Here is a 16,070-nt window from a genome sequence, read left to right on the forward strand (position 1 = left end):
TGGGACATGCTTTCATGCCTTCTACACATATACAACACACACACACACACACATACACCATCTGTCCAGGGCTGACAGGAACACAATTCATCTTCTGCTCGGACAAATTTGACCACTACAAATGAAGAATGGAGCTCACTGTTTGTATGCGGTGTCCACAGACACAGCCAGGGCGTGTATTTTCAATCCACATTAAAATATTAAGTATGAAAACATTTGTGCCTTAAGAGATTTATTGCAAAACTGATTGGTTAACAACATTCTTCAAAATATCTTTATTTGTGTTACACAGAAGCACGTCATATTAAATTTGAAATATCCCTTAAAAAGAACAAACAAGAATCTCAAAGCAAATATACTAGCAAATAAATCAGATTTCACAAACTCCGGTGATTACAATTACACTATTTTAGTTCATTAAAGCTTATTCAAAATGCATTTGACCTAAATCTCAAAAGCAGTAAGGTATGGGTAAAATTTAAAAAACAAAACTAGAGCCTCTCTATATTAAAAACTTTAAGGCCACGTGTAAAATGAACGGACAGTCCAGCTCAACATAAATGTCAGCACTTGGGTGGTTAGATTAACGGTCTTTCTCCTTTCATTAGCTCACACTGCAGTGCTGAACTCTTGTGGCCAAGCTAAAAAACAGCAGCACGAATCACTCGGACTAAAGCTGGTTGTGTCATTTTCTTCTTTACCACTTTAATGTGTGAGACAACAGTTATAGGTTGATGTCCCTCAAAAGTATAGATGCTTTTTTCAACATTGCTTTTGAGTTTGAGCTGCCTGATATAACAACACAGATTTAGTAAATGAGTTTAAGACAAGGCTACCTGTTTGTTTGACCAGTGGCAGATGGAGGAGGGTTTTGGAGAATATCATGTCGTCCTTATTATAAATGTTGGTAGTTGCCTCTGTACGTTTAGCCCACATCATCTACCGTAGTTATAAATGCATGTATACACATTTACAAATGTACAAAAAAGCTCACATATTTTCTTTTTTTATTCTGCATTTTAAAATTAATAATATAACATGATTGCGAATTGCTACAATATTGATGAATAAATAATATTTTTGTATTTTCAGTAAAAGAATATAATTTCTTGCTTCTTAAAAACAAGAAACAAGGGGCACAGTTACACAATTCATCCATTTTAGTTTTGTCCACAAAAATAATCATGAAACAATTTTATTCAATTAGTATTGTTCATTTACTAAAACCTTAAGCAGACAGATTATGCAAAATGCAAAACAGATTCATTTAATTAGAGGTCTCCGATTTTGGCCCCCCATTGTTTGAGCAAAAGAAGCAAGAGATTTTTCTCATTACCCGTTCTTTTCCCTTTTTCATGCTTTTTGTGGATTTCAGCGCTCCAGTTGGTCCTGCTGTAGATATCTGGAGCAGTCTGAAACTTTTTTCACCTCACTGACATTTACGGTCTCAGAACACATGGGGCAAACCGACTCTGTCTCCAAGAGCCTGAAACAAACACATCCAAATACAGAAAATCAATGGATGGGTGGGTGACTAGATAGGTGGATGGAGAGGTGAAGCGTGGATGGATGAGACTTACTGGGTGAACTGTGAATAGAGAGCAGGGAAATCACAGTGTGGGCAGACACACCAGTCCTCCTTGACCAAGTGACGACCCTGAAAATAATGACACACACATCTATCAGACAAACTGTGTAACTGTGTGTGCCCGCATATACACACCAAAAGGTCAAGTCAAGTTTATTGACATTCTTCTCATTATAGTCACGGACAAGTCTAGAATGAAATATATATAGCACCTAGAGAGGAAGTTAAACAGTTCTCTGTGACGTCTGTGAAACTGTATGCCGCTCCCTGTGTTCAGGCAGTGCAGTGATGCAGTAGATTAAGTTGTGTGTACTCACTGTGGCGATACAGTAGGGCAGATTGTTTTTGCAGCCGGGACAGAGCAGCTCACACTCAGGCAGGCTGAAGCCGCAGTAGGGACAGGGAGAGCTCTCCTCCTCCACCTCAGAAGTATCTGGGCGACTGACGTGAAAAACAGAAAAAAGTCAATGATTGGGTCGCGGCAAACACTTGTGCTGCGTTTGTGCAAATTCAGTCCAAATTTGTTTAGCAGTTGTTGTGGACAATGGTGGGCTCAGAAGTCAAAAAGGTCAAGAACCACTGGTTTAAACAGAACCTAAATGCACTGAAATAGCATTCTGCTAAAACAAAACAGACAACGTTCGCAAATAAATTACGTTATAAATTGGAGCATTTAATTCTTATTAGATGTGTTTCCTTGTGTATTACCGGACCATGGCCTCTATCTTCTTCTTGTATTTGAGATCAATCTTGTTGCGATACTCTGGTCTCATCAGCATAGAGGCAAAACTGAAGGCAGAGTTCCTTAGTCCAGCACGATGACATTCAATAACCGCTGATGTGAGGATGGGGACAATGTCTGTAGGCCATAAACACACACACATACACTGCTTTATGCTACATTAAAGGTGGACCCAGTGCCTCCAAAGTTAGTTTAAAAAGGCATAATGCTCAGGGAGACCACAGAGACTATGAAGGAGATGCCTCAATATGCTGGATAAACTGCTGTTGTTCAGTGATGTCAGGGTCATTATATAATCAGCTTACAAGGCACAAGAGATCCAAGTGATCTATTATTGACTGTTAAACCAGTAAAAGAGATGCAGGATTGTCATCTCATCTTTATATAAGAAAATGTTTAGTGGATTTGACAGCCATAACAGTACTGAGGTATGTACTGTATATGTGTGTGTGTGTGTGTGTGTGTGGGTAGGTGCACAAAAGCAGCTCACGGGATGGGAATTTGCTGATGTTGTTGGAGACGCGGATAAGCATTCGTGCCCCCTTTAAATGATCTCCTCTTTTAACATGGATCTGAAAGAATATAAACATTCATGACATAAATATAAAATACTAATATTAAACTGGGGCAGCAAAAATAATTTGAACACTTAGTCGCTTAAACCAAACATAAATGTATGTTTGAAATATTAGATACAAGACAAGTGATGAAAAACCAACCGGTATCTAGGTGATTTTTTTGTGAAGTTAGTTTCCCCTCAAGTTCACACGCGTGTCTTTGCGGAGTAGCCAGTATTTTGTCACATTAATATTAGACAACCAAAAGGTTTAATAATACTTTAAGATTAACAATATGTTATAGTGTATTACTGAAATAAATGATATAAACTATAGTTCAGATGTTTGGGGTTGGGAAGATTTTTTCAAAAATGTCTTGTACTCACCAAGTTTAGTTTATTTGATAAAAAAATAAAACAGAATAAAACAGAAACACTGTCAAATACTTACAATTACAATTTAAAAGAACTTTTCTACATCTATGTGACAATGCAAAAATCCCTACCTTCACCTTTAACATATTACAAACCTTTAAACAGTAGTAATACAACACTCGGTTTGACATTTTGTAACATAATGCAAAAATTTTATTCTATTTTTATGCAAATAATATATGTTAAAATGTGACATACAGCAAGCATGTGTTTCCCACCTTCACTAGTATGTAGCTGTGCAGGATCATCAGGTTTGTGGCCATCTCTGCTGGGATCTTAATGTGCTGTGTCTGAAGCTCAGCGTACATGCTGAACAAAACATCATGGGCATTCCTGTAGTTTCCTATAGCACATAACACACACACACAAACACACCGGGAATTCCCTAAGAATGTATTATCTTCTTATTTTCCCACTTTGAGTCTGGATTGGCGCAACGTGCTCCTAAAAAACTACACTTAACACGATAACAGTGAATGACAATCTACAACTCTACATGGATAACCCGAAAGCACTGAAATCAGACCTGCAGATTGCTCCTCTCTGGCAATAATAATAGCAGTTCTTGCTGCCTCTCTGTACTGTTTGAGAGCCATGTACAACCGGAACAGATATTTTGCATCCTAGGAAAGAGCAGAACCAACAGACATTATCTAGTCGAAACACTTTTTCTGATAACACACTTCTGACGCTACATACTATATATGTTGCAACCAAATAAGGTAGACCACCCTATACATTTCCTCAGAATCACACTATTTTACCTAAACTGTTCAAATAACTACAAAACAAACACACACATTTAGAATTTTAAGTAATGAAGCAATCAAAACACAAACACAATTTTTACTTTGCATACACACACACACACACACACACACACACACACACACACACACAGAAGTGCCTTCTGCTGGGTCACCACAAAGAGAAACATCAGCAAATGCAATGAGCTACTCACGGCAAGAGACTACACACATGCAGTGACACGCCAGAAAGAGAGGATGAGTGAGAGATGATGAGTGTACGGACAAAAGGAACCCATCAGATGATGAGTGCAACAACATATTTATAGTACATAATTGCAAAATTCAACCAATACTTGTTTAAATACAGTCATTTAAATGTTTCAGTGCCGATATTTTAAGAGAACCCACACATTTACAAAAGAAAAAGTCAAACTTGATAAAATCCTAAAGTAACGGGCAATGTTAGAGCTGCCTGGAGCCACTAGATAACCCTTGTAATTTATAAAATATTAAAAGAAACCTGGAGCACTAAGCAATGATGAACCCAGCAGGGTCATGGAACAAACAAGAAATAAGCGTTTATGGACCTCAAATTCAGATGTTGTGATCAGCTATAGCAATACAACCCACATACAGTATATTAATATTTCGTGTGGTCACATTGCACAACTGTTGAAATGTTTTAGGTCAGTAAGATTTAAGGGATTTTAAGGTTCCCCTCACCATTGCTACATTACTTGAAGTGCAAACAATAATGATTTGAAGTGTTGTCTTTACTGCAGTCTTTACGGTCACATGATCCTTAATTTTTTGTGCTGCTTGACAGTTTCTGATAATTTTTATTTTAGGACTTATTTTTTTGTTTTTCTGCAACAATGTAGAAGCCTTTAATCAAATGTTTGATCAATTTATTACATCCTGCTAAAAAAAAAAATTTAAAAAAAAAAAAAAAAAATAATAATAATAATAATAAAAAAAAAAAAATATATATATATATATATATATATATATATATATATATATATATATATATATATATATATATATATAAAATTAACTGAAATTAATGTAATATATGGCACAAAATTCCCATCTTGATATAACTTTTAATTTAATATCAGATGCTACAGTTCGTTTGCAGCTATGTTAAGATCTGTGTTAAGTTTTCAATACCTTTGGCATTCCGTCACTTTCCCCCATCAGGTAATCAATAAGCTGATTGGTTAGAGCTTCATCCTTGGCTTCCCCTACCTGTCAAGCAGACATAAAATCATCATCATCATCATCATAACACTGTTTACAACTAGACATAATCAATAATTCTTGCCAAACACTTTTTTTTCTGGTTAGGGAACATATAAATGTTAAAAAATATTTTTATTATTTGGTAAGAATGATGGCTGCTCTATAACTTTACAAAGTAAAAAAGAAATAAAATCAAATTAAAATGAAATGAAAGGAAATATGGTACAAGTGAATTCAGGCATCAAACAACGTTACAATGTGCGATATGTTTTCTAGTATGTATGCGGATGCTTATTTCTGGGCTTTTAAACCATTACACAGAGATGGGAATTAGCAGGGATAGAACTCGTAATATGACTGATTTCTAGGTTATAATGTTATTCCTAACAGTCTTGATTGGAATTGTAAACTGTGGTGTTTCAGTAGAATATTTAGAGAGAATACTGACATACTTTGAGCTAAAATATCCCAGCGCTGGTTTTTAAAAACATACACAGTATAAGCATTGTGCATCTCCCTTTGTGATAAATTACGTAAACTGTAGTGTAGAAAAGAGTGAAACAGCAGCTCCCCAGCTCACCGTCTCAATGGCCATCTCTATGGCCAAACTGTCATCAGAGCTAGGACATTTCAAAAAGTGCTTCAGCGCCTGTGTGTGGACAGACAGATACAAATACATTAATAAGCATTTAATGACTGATGTAATTAGCACAGTCAGCTGAGTCAAGAATCCCTTTTAGAGATAATGAGCAAAGAGGGAAGAGCAACCAAGTGTGACAAAAAGTGAGAGCTTAAAAGACAAGAGGAAATGCACTCATACATGGGAAGGAAATAGAGAGAAGGAATCTACAGTAACACACACACAGTTCTCCTACCCTGCTGTACTGTCCACACTTCTGAAAGAACTTCCCAGCCTGAAGATGATTCTTCTCTCCCTCAAAATACAGCGCTATGCTCTGATAGTCCTCTACTGTAGCCTCTGAACCTAAACTCAAACAGAATTTAGTTGAATAAGACTTATAAATGGTGCTGTTTGGTTAAATGAAGCAGGTCATTCCTACTGTATATGCAGCACTATGTTTTTGTGGAGTAATTGAAGGAAGGATTCTTATAACAGGGTTTACTATATTTTTAGAAATACATTCTGCATAGTAGGAATGGCCCAAGTGTGTGATGATCAGAGAGATCACCGATGATGTCGGCGTAGACCTCCATCTGCCCATGCTGCTGGGCAAGCTGAAAAGCTTCATCACTGCAACGTGACAAAACCAGGAACTGGATTGCTGAGCCGTAATCACTCAAACGCAGGAAAAACCTGTGCAGACGCCAAGTATTTATTACACTAACAGCAAATAGTTGAGCTTAGAATAACCCTAATAATCTCTAGCAATCTAAGTAAACCATTTTCAATGGTTGGTGAAAAAAAAGAAATGTTATAATTTAGTTTTTCTTGGCACACAGATTTTTGGTGTTTCTCTCGTTACTCACCTGGCCACCATTTTGGCTCCTTCGATGGATTGAGTTTCTCGTACGATGCGTACAGCCTCCTCAGGGTTGTTAAGATGCTCCAGTAGGATTCGAATGACGTTGTCCCAGTCTCGTGCGCTTTCATAGGCCATTGCCGCCTCTTTATATCTAAGTCACAAAAGTTGTAAAGGGGCATGTGGTTGAACATGTTTTTACAATACTGTAGATGCATTACCCTCAATAAACACTTTCAACTGTCAGAGTCAAAATTCTATTTAGAGAGAAAATAGACTGAGATTATTCTACACTTTGCTAAATTATATTTAAAAATGAAATGTTATCAAGTCCTCGCTTTGTTAGAGGGTGTTTTCTTAAAGGGACTTCTGATACATACTTGCCATCCACCTCCTTTGCCTTAGCATACTGCAGGTGAATCTTTGGGGAAGTCACGTGGGGCAGGAGCTCACCCACCTTTGCCCTGTGTTTAGAAATCAACATTAAAAATTAGCTACAAATCACAAATTTGCATCCATCGTGCAACACTCAAATTTGTGATATAAAATGTTAATTACTGCTGTGAAGTTGTTAATTACCAGTTTTTGCAGCGTATGTAGACGGAGGCAGCTTTGTCATAGTATTGGCCTTTTTCATAAAGCTGAGCTGCTTCTGAGTATTGCTGCACACAAAATCATTCAGCCAACAAGAAATCACAGCAAACTATTAAAAGAGGTAAACGAAAGTAATTTGTATTTCAATGAATGCACACAAACACACACATACACTAGGTTTTATTTTAATACTATGCATATTTTTTTCTTTTTTTTTTTAAGAAACAAATCCAATGTATAGTTCACATTTGTGGTTTGATACTATAGAAAAGTTGTTTTTGCTTGTGTAAATTGTGATTATACTCGCAATTACAATTTCAAGGGAATAATCAACAATTATGATTTTTGTCATTATCGTGGAGCCCTAACACACACACACACACACACACACACACACACACACACACACACACACACACACACACACACACACACAGAACACACAGTCACACACACAGAGCTCTGCTGGGGTGTTTGATGGCCTGGTTAGCTCCTCTTCAGAATGGCCCCACAGTCTTTCTTAAGAGCTCTGCTGGGGTGTTTGCCAGCCAGGTTAGCTGATCTTGAAACTAGTCACACACACACATAGACATGATCCACCACCTGCCAGACAGCTCTCATCGTGATCTTGAAACTAGAAACACACACACACATCAAGGATCTCCTACCAGCGACGGTCACTGAATGAGCCATGCCTTGTTCCATCACATTGACGTACAAAACTTTCACCCTTTTTGATTAAAACAGATGCCAGCCTCTACTGAAACTGGGAATTCCCTTTAAAGTGGTTTATCATCATTTCACAAACATGCAGACACTGACCTTGTTGTTTCCGGTTATTCCTTTCTCATAGTGAGCCAGTGCATTCGTATAATCTCCACTAGAGGGCAACACAACATTTGACTTTACATTATCATACACAGCCAGACACATCTAGCACAGAAAACAAGTCAATGTCACTTACAATCAGATACAGTAAACTGTGCACAAGCATTTAATGACAGGTGTACAAAACAGGTGTAATTAACTCATGTAATGTAGCTGACTTACACAAATTCCAGCTGTATGGCATATTCTTTAGAAATAAACGGGATCTCATCAGGGTCCAGTCTTTTAGCCAGCTGTAACGCACTGTCCCAATGCTGTAGGTCTCTTCTCATCTACACATACAATAGCTCGATTAGTCTAACTGTTCAACTAGTCAAAGTGACTTGGGAAGTATAGATGCATACTTGTAAACCTTCATGAATGTGCATGCATGTATTTTACCTCCAGGGCTGCCATAGGATATGAAGAAGTCAGATACAAGTCCTGGGCTCGGTTGTAGTCATTACAGAACATGGCCAGATGACCAGCCAGCAAATTCTGATCTTCTATTCCCTATAAACAGTTACAAAAGCAAAAGCACTTTGTTGTGAAATAGAGCTTTTTTTTATGAAACATATGCATGGATAAAATATTTACAATAAGAACAGTTTATCAGGTTTAAAATGCTGTCTAAAAGCTTTGCTATCTGACCTTGATATCCTCTAGGGACATGACCATGCCGACGTTTCCCATCATGCGGTATACTCTGATGGCCAGTTCCACCTCCATGTGATGCAGACATGCCCTTCCCAGCTCACCCCATGCTTCGTTTCTGTTCAGAGCTTTGCAGATATTCCACGCATCGGAAAACCTGCACACACACCAACATACCGTAATGAATGTTGCTGAAGAAATCTGAGGCGCTGAAGTGAAATCGTTTGTGATCATTGATACATTATGCATCCAACAACCATGTTTTAGAAGCATTTAGGTTAGTATTATCTGGCTTAATTTAGTTAAGCCTGCACAATAAACTACAGAATCAAACTAACGTAGCATGAAAATACCTTTTCAGCATAATGGCCTGTTGCAGTAACGACTGGTGTTTGTCTTTACTGGTGTCACTGTGTGGGTTGCTGAGGAACGAATGTGTGTTCAGAACCACACTATTAATCTTCCCACTCTGGGTCTGACATGTCAGCTCCCCATTATGCAACAGCAAGGGCTTATGGGAAAACGGCAACTTGGTGGCACCAACTAGAATCACTTTAGAGCCTAGGGGAAAACACCACAAATAAAATTCTGTATCATTATTCCTGTAATCAAAATAAAAAAATTCTGTATCAAATAAGACAAACTTTCTAGCACAGGGAATTGATGACTAGGAATGGAATTTGAGAATTTATTCAGAACCAACTAGCATGTGATTTTCTTGCAATAAACAGATTTCCACATACATGTCATTACTGTACTGTTGATATTTGCATAGTATGACTAGGTTTATGTCTCCAAGGCATAGTCCATGCTTTCCTTAAAATCCTTTTAGGAATGTCTAAAAGACATTGTTTTACCCTGTATGGTGTCTTTGTGGAAGGCATACGTGTAGACTTTGTCCTCCTCATACGCCACAAACACACCCTTATTGCTGATCCAGTTTTCCCATAATACCCCTTTAATGGCAGGAGAAAAGTCTGGGATCTCAAACACTAAATCGTTCACCTGTAGGAAATACAGACTTATTTTAAAGTTTGACACGAGTCTCTCAGCAATGTCATATTTTAACAAATGGTCCTCATTTGTCTACCCTAATGTTGTTCCAAACCTGAATTACTAATTTTCTTTTGTGGAATACAAAAGAAAAAATATTTTGAAAATGTCCAAGTGTTAAATAGTCACCAAATAGAGGTAAATAGTCACCAAAATATCAGAAAATTTAAGGCACACACGTTTGGAACAACAAAGGGTAAGACATTCTTTGATAAACAATCCTTTTAAGAGCGGAATTTGTGTGTGTGTGTGTGTGTGTGTGTGTATGTACCGGACAGTATAGGAAGCCGTCACTTTTTTCATCGATAAAAACAAGACGTGTTCCATTGGGGTCTGGAAAGACTTTGCGTACACCCACTGTGTGGCGATACTCATTCACACTCTGCCAGTCTTCAAAATAAAAACACTGGATCAAGCCAGTCTACAGAAAAAGAGAGAAAAACACAAAGAATGATACAAATTTTAGGTAATAAGGCACATAAAGCCATGAACCATTTCATGAACAGTCACATTAAAAGCCTCACATTACTCATGCTTTGGTATCATATTGCTTTCAAACACTATGAAAACATCCTTTGATACACTCTATATATATGAATAACAAAACTACAATATATTATTAATAGAAACCTGGGAGTTCCTATAAAAAAAACTATATTTATTAGGAGGGGTAGCAAGAAATGTGTCAGTTCAGTTTGCATCTTGACTGCACCTTTTAGTATTGTATTTAAGTAAAATTGTTTTAATACATGAATCGTTTAAAACTAATATTATCCATTATGCTGTAATTGTCATGTAAACTATGATGTACAGCTATGTTGCTGTTCCTCGCCAGTTAATGAATGATGAGTGTACATCACAAATGATGACAAAATAAAGTGCCCATTACATGTGCAGACTCTCACTCTCAGCAGAAGGTTCATCTGGGTGTCTTTCATCTAATTTTGGACATATTAGTCATTTTAAGGTGCAGTATTTGCATACTGCAAACATTACAGAATTAGGTGATGCATGCGTTTTATAAAGTATATTTTAACACAAACCAATCAGCATACAGGACCATAACCATGCACTTAATAAAATGAGAAAGTGAAAAAAGATGTACAGATAAAATACTTACATCCGTCCCATAATATAGAAACTCAGAGGTTAGAGCATGACTGAGGATGCGGTATTTCTGATCGGGTTCTGGAAACAGTTTTGTCTGTCTGTCCTCCTGCACAACCTGCTCATCTCCATCAATCTTTCACATAAAACACACAAACACAATACTAATAAAACAAAAAGCAGGAAAAAGTATTTTATTTTTTACACATGACATTAGATTCTTACCACATGCAGCTGGATCTTCCCCTCAAACAAGGCAGCAGCATAGTCACAGTTCAGGCACATACTGGCCACTGTCCCTAAATACTCAGTGTCTTTCACACGCTCCACACCTAAAACATACACACGCACACTTAAATGGTTGGTTCACCTAATCAATTGTTCTATAAATCTAAATAAACGGCAAAATAAAATCTGTTCAACATATGAAGCTATCATATCTATTAACATGAATTGAATTAAACCAATCGATTCACATGGATTCGTCTGATGACAGAGGTTTGTTTGGTAGAGGTTCCTTTTAATTAGAGAAGTCAATACTACAAATCAAAATATTCCTTTCATCCCCTACCATGAATTTATATTATTTTTCACTTACCATCGTCTCCTAATGCATAAAACCACGCTCTGTTATTCATGCCCACAGCAACATGATAAGGTCCCACAGCTATAAAACTAGGCTCCACCTCCACTGCAACAGGAACAGGGGACTCCTTAGAAGAGAGAAAATACATCAAATAGTATTATTCCAATTTCTATGGAAAAACATTCTGGTAAAAACACACAAATAATAGAAGGGTGTTGTGGGAGGGAGCTAGATGATTTCTAGTGTGTTCTGGGCGGTTGATAAATAAGTGTCAGCCCCTTACCCCTTCCACCTGGTTGGCAACTGTGACCTCCAACAAGGATGTGAGAAAGGCGATTCTAGTGCCACTGCTGTCTCCCAATATGGGCAGCTTGGTGAGGAAGACATGCAAAGTTCCCTGCTGAGAAGATACGGCTAACAACTGCCCATCATCAGTCCAACACATCTGATCAAGCCCTGAGAAACACACGTGCACAACTAAGAACTAATGCTTTTCACACATATACATATATTCATCAAAAATATTTTATACCTTTGGTCTCCTCATCCAGAGTGACTATAGCATACATTTCCTTCAGATCAGTCAAGTCATGTATCTTAATACTGGCAGAAAGATATATTAGTGTTATATCATATGCACAAGATGAAAATGTAATTTTTAATGTGTGGTGGATAATGTCATGACAGGCAGAAAAAAAGGTGCAATGTTTTTCTATAACTTTCTATCTGTCTATATTTTATAGATTTTTTTTACTTGGATTAAAATAATAATAAAAAAACTGTATTTGTTATTGCCCAATGAAATAATGTTAATTTTAAAAGCTAATGAAAATGAGTGAATTTAACCACGTGCACAAAAGGGTTGAAATCACATTACATTCTAATTACAATTTAAAGCAAAAATGCCTTTTAAAAATATTTTGCTTAACTAAAAATGAAAATAAAATGAAACAATAAATGAAACAGACAGGGGCAAGAAACTTTAAACTACACATTAACTATATCATACAAGAAATCCCTTAATATTAAAAAATGTATAAGACACAATGGATTATGCAGGATTCCCTGCAGCAGCTCACTGTATGTCTACCTCTATTTTTCAGATGTGCTTGTATCAAATTACTGCATGTCGATATGAATGGTACTGCCTCATTCTGTGTACTAAAAATATATTCATACAGCATACAAACTCAATACACCTCCCAGCCTTATGGTTCTGTACATATAAATTGTTTTTGACAACCGGCCAACAAGTCAATCTGCCCACTGGGAAATGTGGCATATGGCAGTTGTGAAAACATCTATTGTAATGACACACGCATACTAATGAACACTTACCAGTTGTCCCCACAGGACGCAGCCTTGTTTAGAGACTGAGAGATGGCGATGCTAGTCAGGCTGTCTTTATGATTGTGGGCTTGAAACAACTCTTGGCCAATCTCACGGATGTGTGTTGAAATGACTACAAAGTAGCCATGTGAAAATCCAATCATGATATAGCCATCCCCATACCTAGAGAGAAAATGGAAAATATGCTCAGCGTGTGAAAAACAACCCGATTTTTTTCTTTGTATTTTTTGTTACAGCTTTTTAATCGAAACAAATGTTTATTTAAGTTTACAGTATGAAGGAACATTGAACATTGAAGGAACAGTCCTTGCTTGAGCACAGTGGTTAAAGAGCAAGGCTGTGACAAATATACTAAACGTACATTTAAGTATAGCTAATCTCGGTGTGTGTGTTTGTACCAGCGGTAGGAGATGATGTTGCCGTAACGCTGCTGAAAGGCCAGTTCTATAGGGTTATCTGGATCATTTAGATTAAACAGAAACAAGGTCTTCTTTCCTAAAGCCACACTAACCTGAAAATGAAAGATCATACCTGTAGATATATTTGCATAAAACAATGTGAAAGGGTTAACATACATCAACTTCAAATCAGCATCTATAAATTAGAAAATAATCAGAAAAGATTAAGTAACGAATTAATTAACTGCATAATCCTGTTGTTGTTGTTAATATGTAATAATAATAAATGGACATGTTCCATATTTTTATATTTATATACTTTAACTATATTTTATAGATTATAAATATATTTATTTTACCTTGATGTAAAAAAAAATGTATAAAATATTATTATTATTACGCTGACCTCTACCTATAAGTAAGATCAGTGCAAAAATGGGCATGTTAACATACAGTGCTTTCTCCTGGAGATGATCGCTCATCTGTTTTCATCACTGAGAACTGAACATCTGCAGGATCTGCCCTCACAGAGGTCTGAAGGAGAAAAAAGGTGGGGTATTTATATGTCTGCATCAACATATTCAATATTATAAGGGTGTTGATCTGAGAGAGCCTCGTGCACCTGTCGAATGGTGTCTCCTTCATGGTTGCTGATTGTTATGCTGCGGTCTTCACTGCCCAGTGCCAGGAGGTTCTGAGAGCTCCAACAGCCACATGTGATCTTCTTCGTGTGCTTGCCTACAAGTACACACAGTATCGTAATAATATTTTAAACTAGCGATTTTTTGCCCTAGAATATATAACAAAATAAAGAGAAAATTGAAGTTAAAAGTATGGAAATAAATAAAACGTCAGAAAAGTATTTTATGAGGATTATTATAAAACCACCGGATTTTGAGGAGTTTATTCCATAGAGCAAGTATCTTTTTGAGTGTCTGCCCAAAACATATGTGCAGAACATTATACATATAACTTGATAATTGAGAGTATTATATAGTCAATATTCATTTTCATCTCATAAATCTGTCGCTTAAATTTTACCCAGAACAGGAATCTTGCGTGAGGTTTGCTGGTTGTAGATGAGCAGGTTTCCTTTAGATGTGCCAACTGCTAATAGTGGCCCAGTTTTAGACCAGAGCAGAAAGGACATCTGATCTCTGCATCAAAAGAAAACAAACCAAAAGACATTTCAAAAACAATGCAACTGAAGGCATTTATTCTCAAGAACATGTTTTTTCATCACATTCCTCACCTCATGCCACTGTCCAGCTGTGAGGTTTTGTTAACATTTGCATCCCACAAGTAAATGGAACTGGACTTTTCTGCAATCACTGCCAAGATATCGCCATCTTTATCCCAGTCAAGAGACACACAAATCCTGCATGCAAAAAATAAATCAATTATATATATATATATATATATATATATATATATATATATATATATATATATATATATATATATATATATATATAAAATACAAATAATAAAATACATAAAAAATAAATAAAAGAACATTCAAATATGAGCAATGACAGAAAGAGAATGTCGGTCCAGTAATATTAACATATTTAGTTATTCAAAAACAAAGCAACCTAAACTTACTCTCTTAATAATAGATAGACAGTACATGCATGAATGCTGACTTACCCAGAGAGATTCAACTCATTAACCTTCTGTCCATGCCGATCAAAGATTTTTACTAAATTGTCAGGGCTGTGGATCAATAAAATATGACAAATAACTCAAACTTTGCCTAAAAAGATGTAAACTTAATAGATGTATCTTAAACTAAGCAAGCGCAGGTACTCACCCTGCAACTGCAAGATAGTTTCCTACTGTTTTCTGCCATTTGTACTGCAAGCAAGATGCAGACCAGGTCTTTTCTGACAGCGTGAAAACACGCTGAAAAGAGACGAAACTAGTTTCAATTCAAAACGCTTATAAATTGCGGTCATACAATTTCGGGATAAAATGACCACAAAACGACACAACGTTACTATGAAATAAAAGTAAAAAGCAGTCCAGCCCTTTAGGTCAACATTTTGTTTATTAGGAAACACACAAATATTTTGCAGTTTTTACACTTTATTTAAACCCTTTTATTTTCTCTGCTACCAGACTGAACTGCTGTAGAGCTAACTAGCCATCATGCTAACGCTATTCTCGATGCTCCTAAAAGCATGCTAATGTGTCTTTGAGGAAGCACACGTGCACTTCAAACAGCGACGTTGCATTTGAGATACAACGGGACATTAAATAGCTCATATTTGTAAAAACATACGTGCCTTCATGTTTGTATTTCGAACACGTTACTTCCCAGAGTGCTTCACTCCGACGCGTCTTAATCTCTCTTAGCAACCTCTTAGCAACAGCCAGTCAGCTTTCAGCAAGACATCACTGACAAGAAAGCGGATTTATTTAGTAATGATACATTACACGCACGCGGTAAATAATATCCGGCGCCTATCTGCCTAAATATATGTAAAGCAAATTATAAACTTCAGTTACAAACAGTATGATTGAGAGTTAATGTTTTAGAATGAAGTCTCATTTGTTTAAACCTTAATATTTTGCAACCATATTACAAATTTCGCAAAGGAGACGAAATGTTTTACTGAAGACTATTCAGCAAATCTGAAACCTGGATCTTAAACTTACTTAT

At 36.6% G+C, this 16,070-nt stretch overlaps 1 protein-coding gene across 1 annotated transcript; it reads right to left on the reverse strand.

Annotated features, from left to right (window-relative positions):
- Positions 1 to 215: 215 nt before the first annotated feature.
- wdr19 (WD repeat domain 19) lies at positions 216 to 15,827 on the reverse strand. The gene is made up of 37 exons (XM_043251215.1): positions 15,694 to 15,827; positions 15,219 to 15,310; positions 15,056 to 15,121; positions 14,658 to 14,783; positions 14,447 to 14,562; positions 14,028 to 14,143; positions 13,859 to 13,939; positions 13,406 to 13,518; positions 12,996 to 13,169; positions 12,190 to 12,260; positions 11,941 to 12,113; positions 11,670 to 11,784; positions 11,297 to 11,403; positions 11,085 to 11,207; positions 10,236 to 10,385; positions 9,769 to 9,916; positions 9,265 to 9,472; positions 8,909 to 9,068; positions 8,660 to 8,770; positions 8,441 to 8,550; positions 8,213 to 8,270; positions 7,991 to 8,024; positions 7,882 to 7,959; positions 7,376 to 7,463; positions 7,177 to 7,260; positions 6,804 to 6,950; positions 6,506 to 6,630; positions 6,191 to 6,300; positions 5,896 to 5,964; positions 5,244 to 5,321; positions 3,848 to 3,944; positions 3,540 to 3,664; positions 2,821 to 2,902; positions 2,297 to 2,447; positions 1,906 to 2,029; positions 1,581 to 1,657; positions 216 to 1,486 (listed from the first exon to the last, which is right to left on the reverse strand). Exons 1-37 carry the CDS (start codon positions 15,697 to 15,699, stop codon positions 1,372 to 1,374), a joined length of 4,008 nt encoding a protein of 1,335 aa, XP_043107150.1. The 5' UTR covers positions 15,700 to 15,827; the 3' UTR covers positions 216 to 1,371.
- Between the last annotated feature and the right edge of the window lie 243 nt (positions 15,828 to 16,070).

This window comes from Puntigrus tetrazona, chromosome 1, assembly GCF_018831695.1.
Source record: "Puntigrus tetrazona isolate hp1 chromosome 1, ASM1883169v1, whole genome shotgun sequence".
Lineage (NCBI taxonomy): Eukaryota > Metazoa > Chordata > Actinopteri > Cypriniformes > Cyprinidae > Puntigrus > Puntigrus tetrazona.

Excerpts from the sequence above, each read along its gene's own strand:
- wdr19 (XM_043251215.1), bottom strand. Across the intron at positions 13,170-13,405 it reads AACATCATCTCCTACCGCTG|GTATGGGGATGGCTATATCA; the intron begins GTACAAACACAC and ends TTTTCTCTCTAG. Across the intron at positions 8,771-8,908 it reads TGTCCCTAGAGGATATCAAG|GGAATAGAAGATCAGAATTT; the intron begins GTCAGATAGCAA and ends AACTGTTTATAG.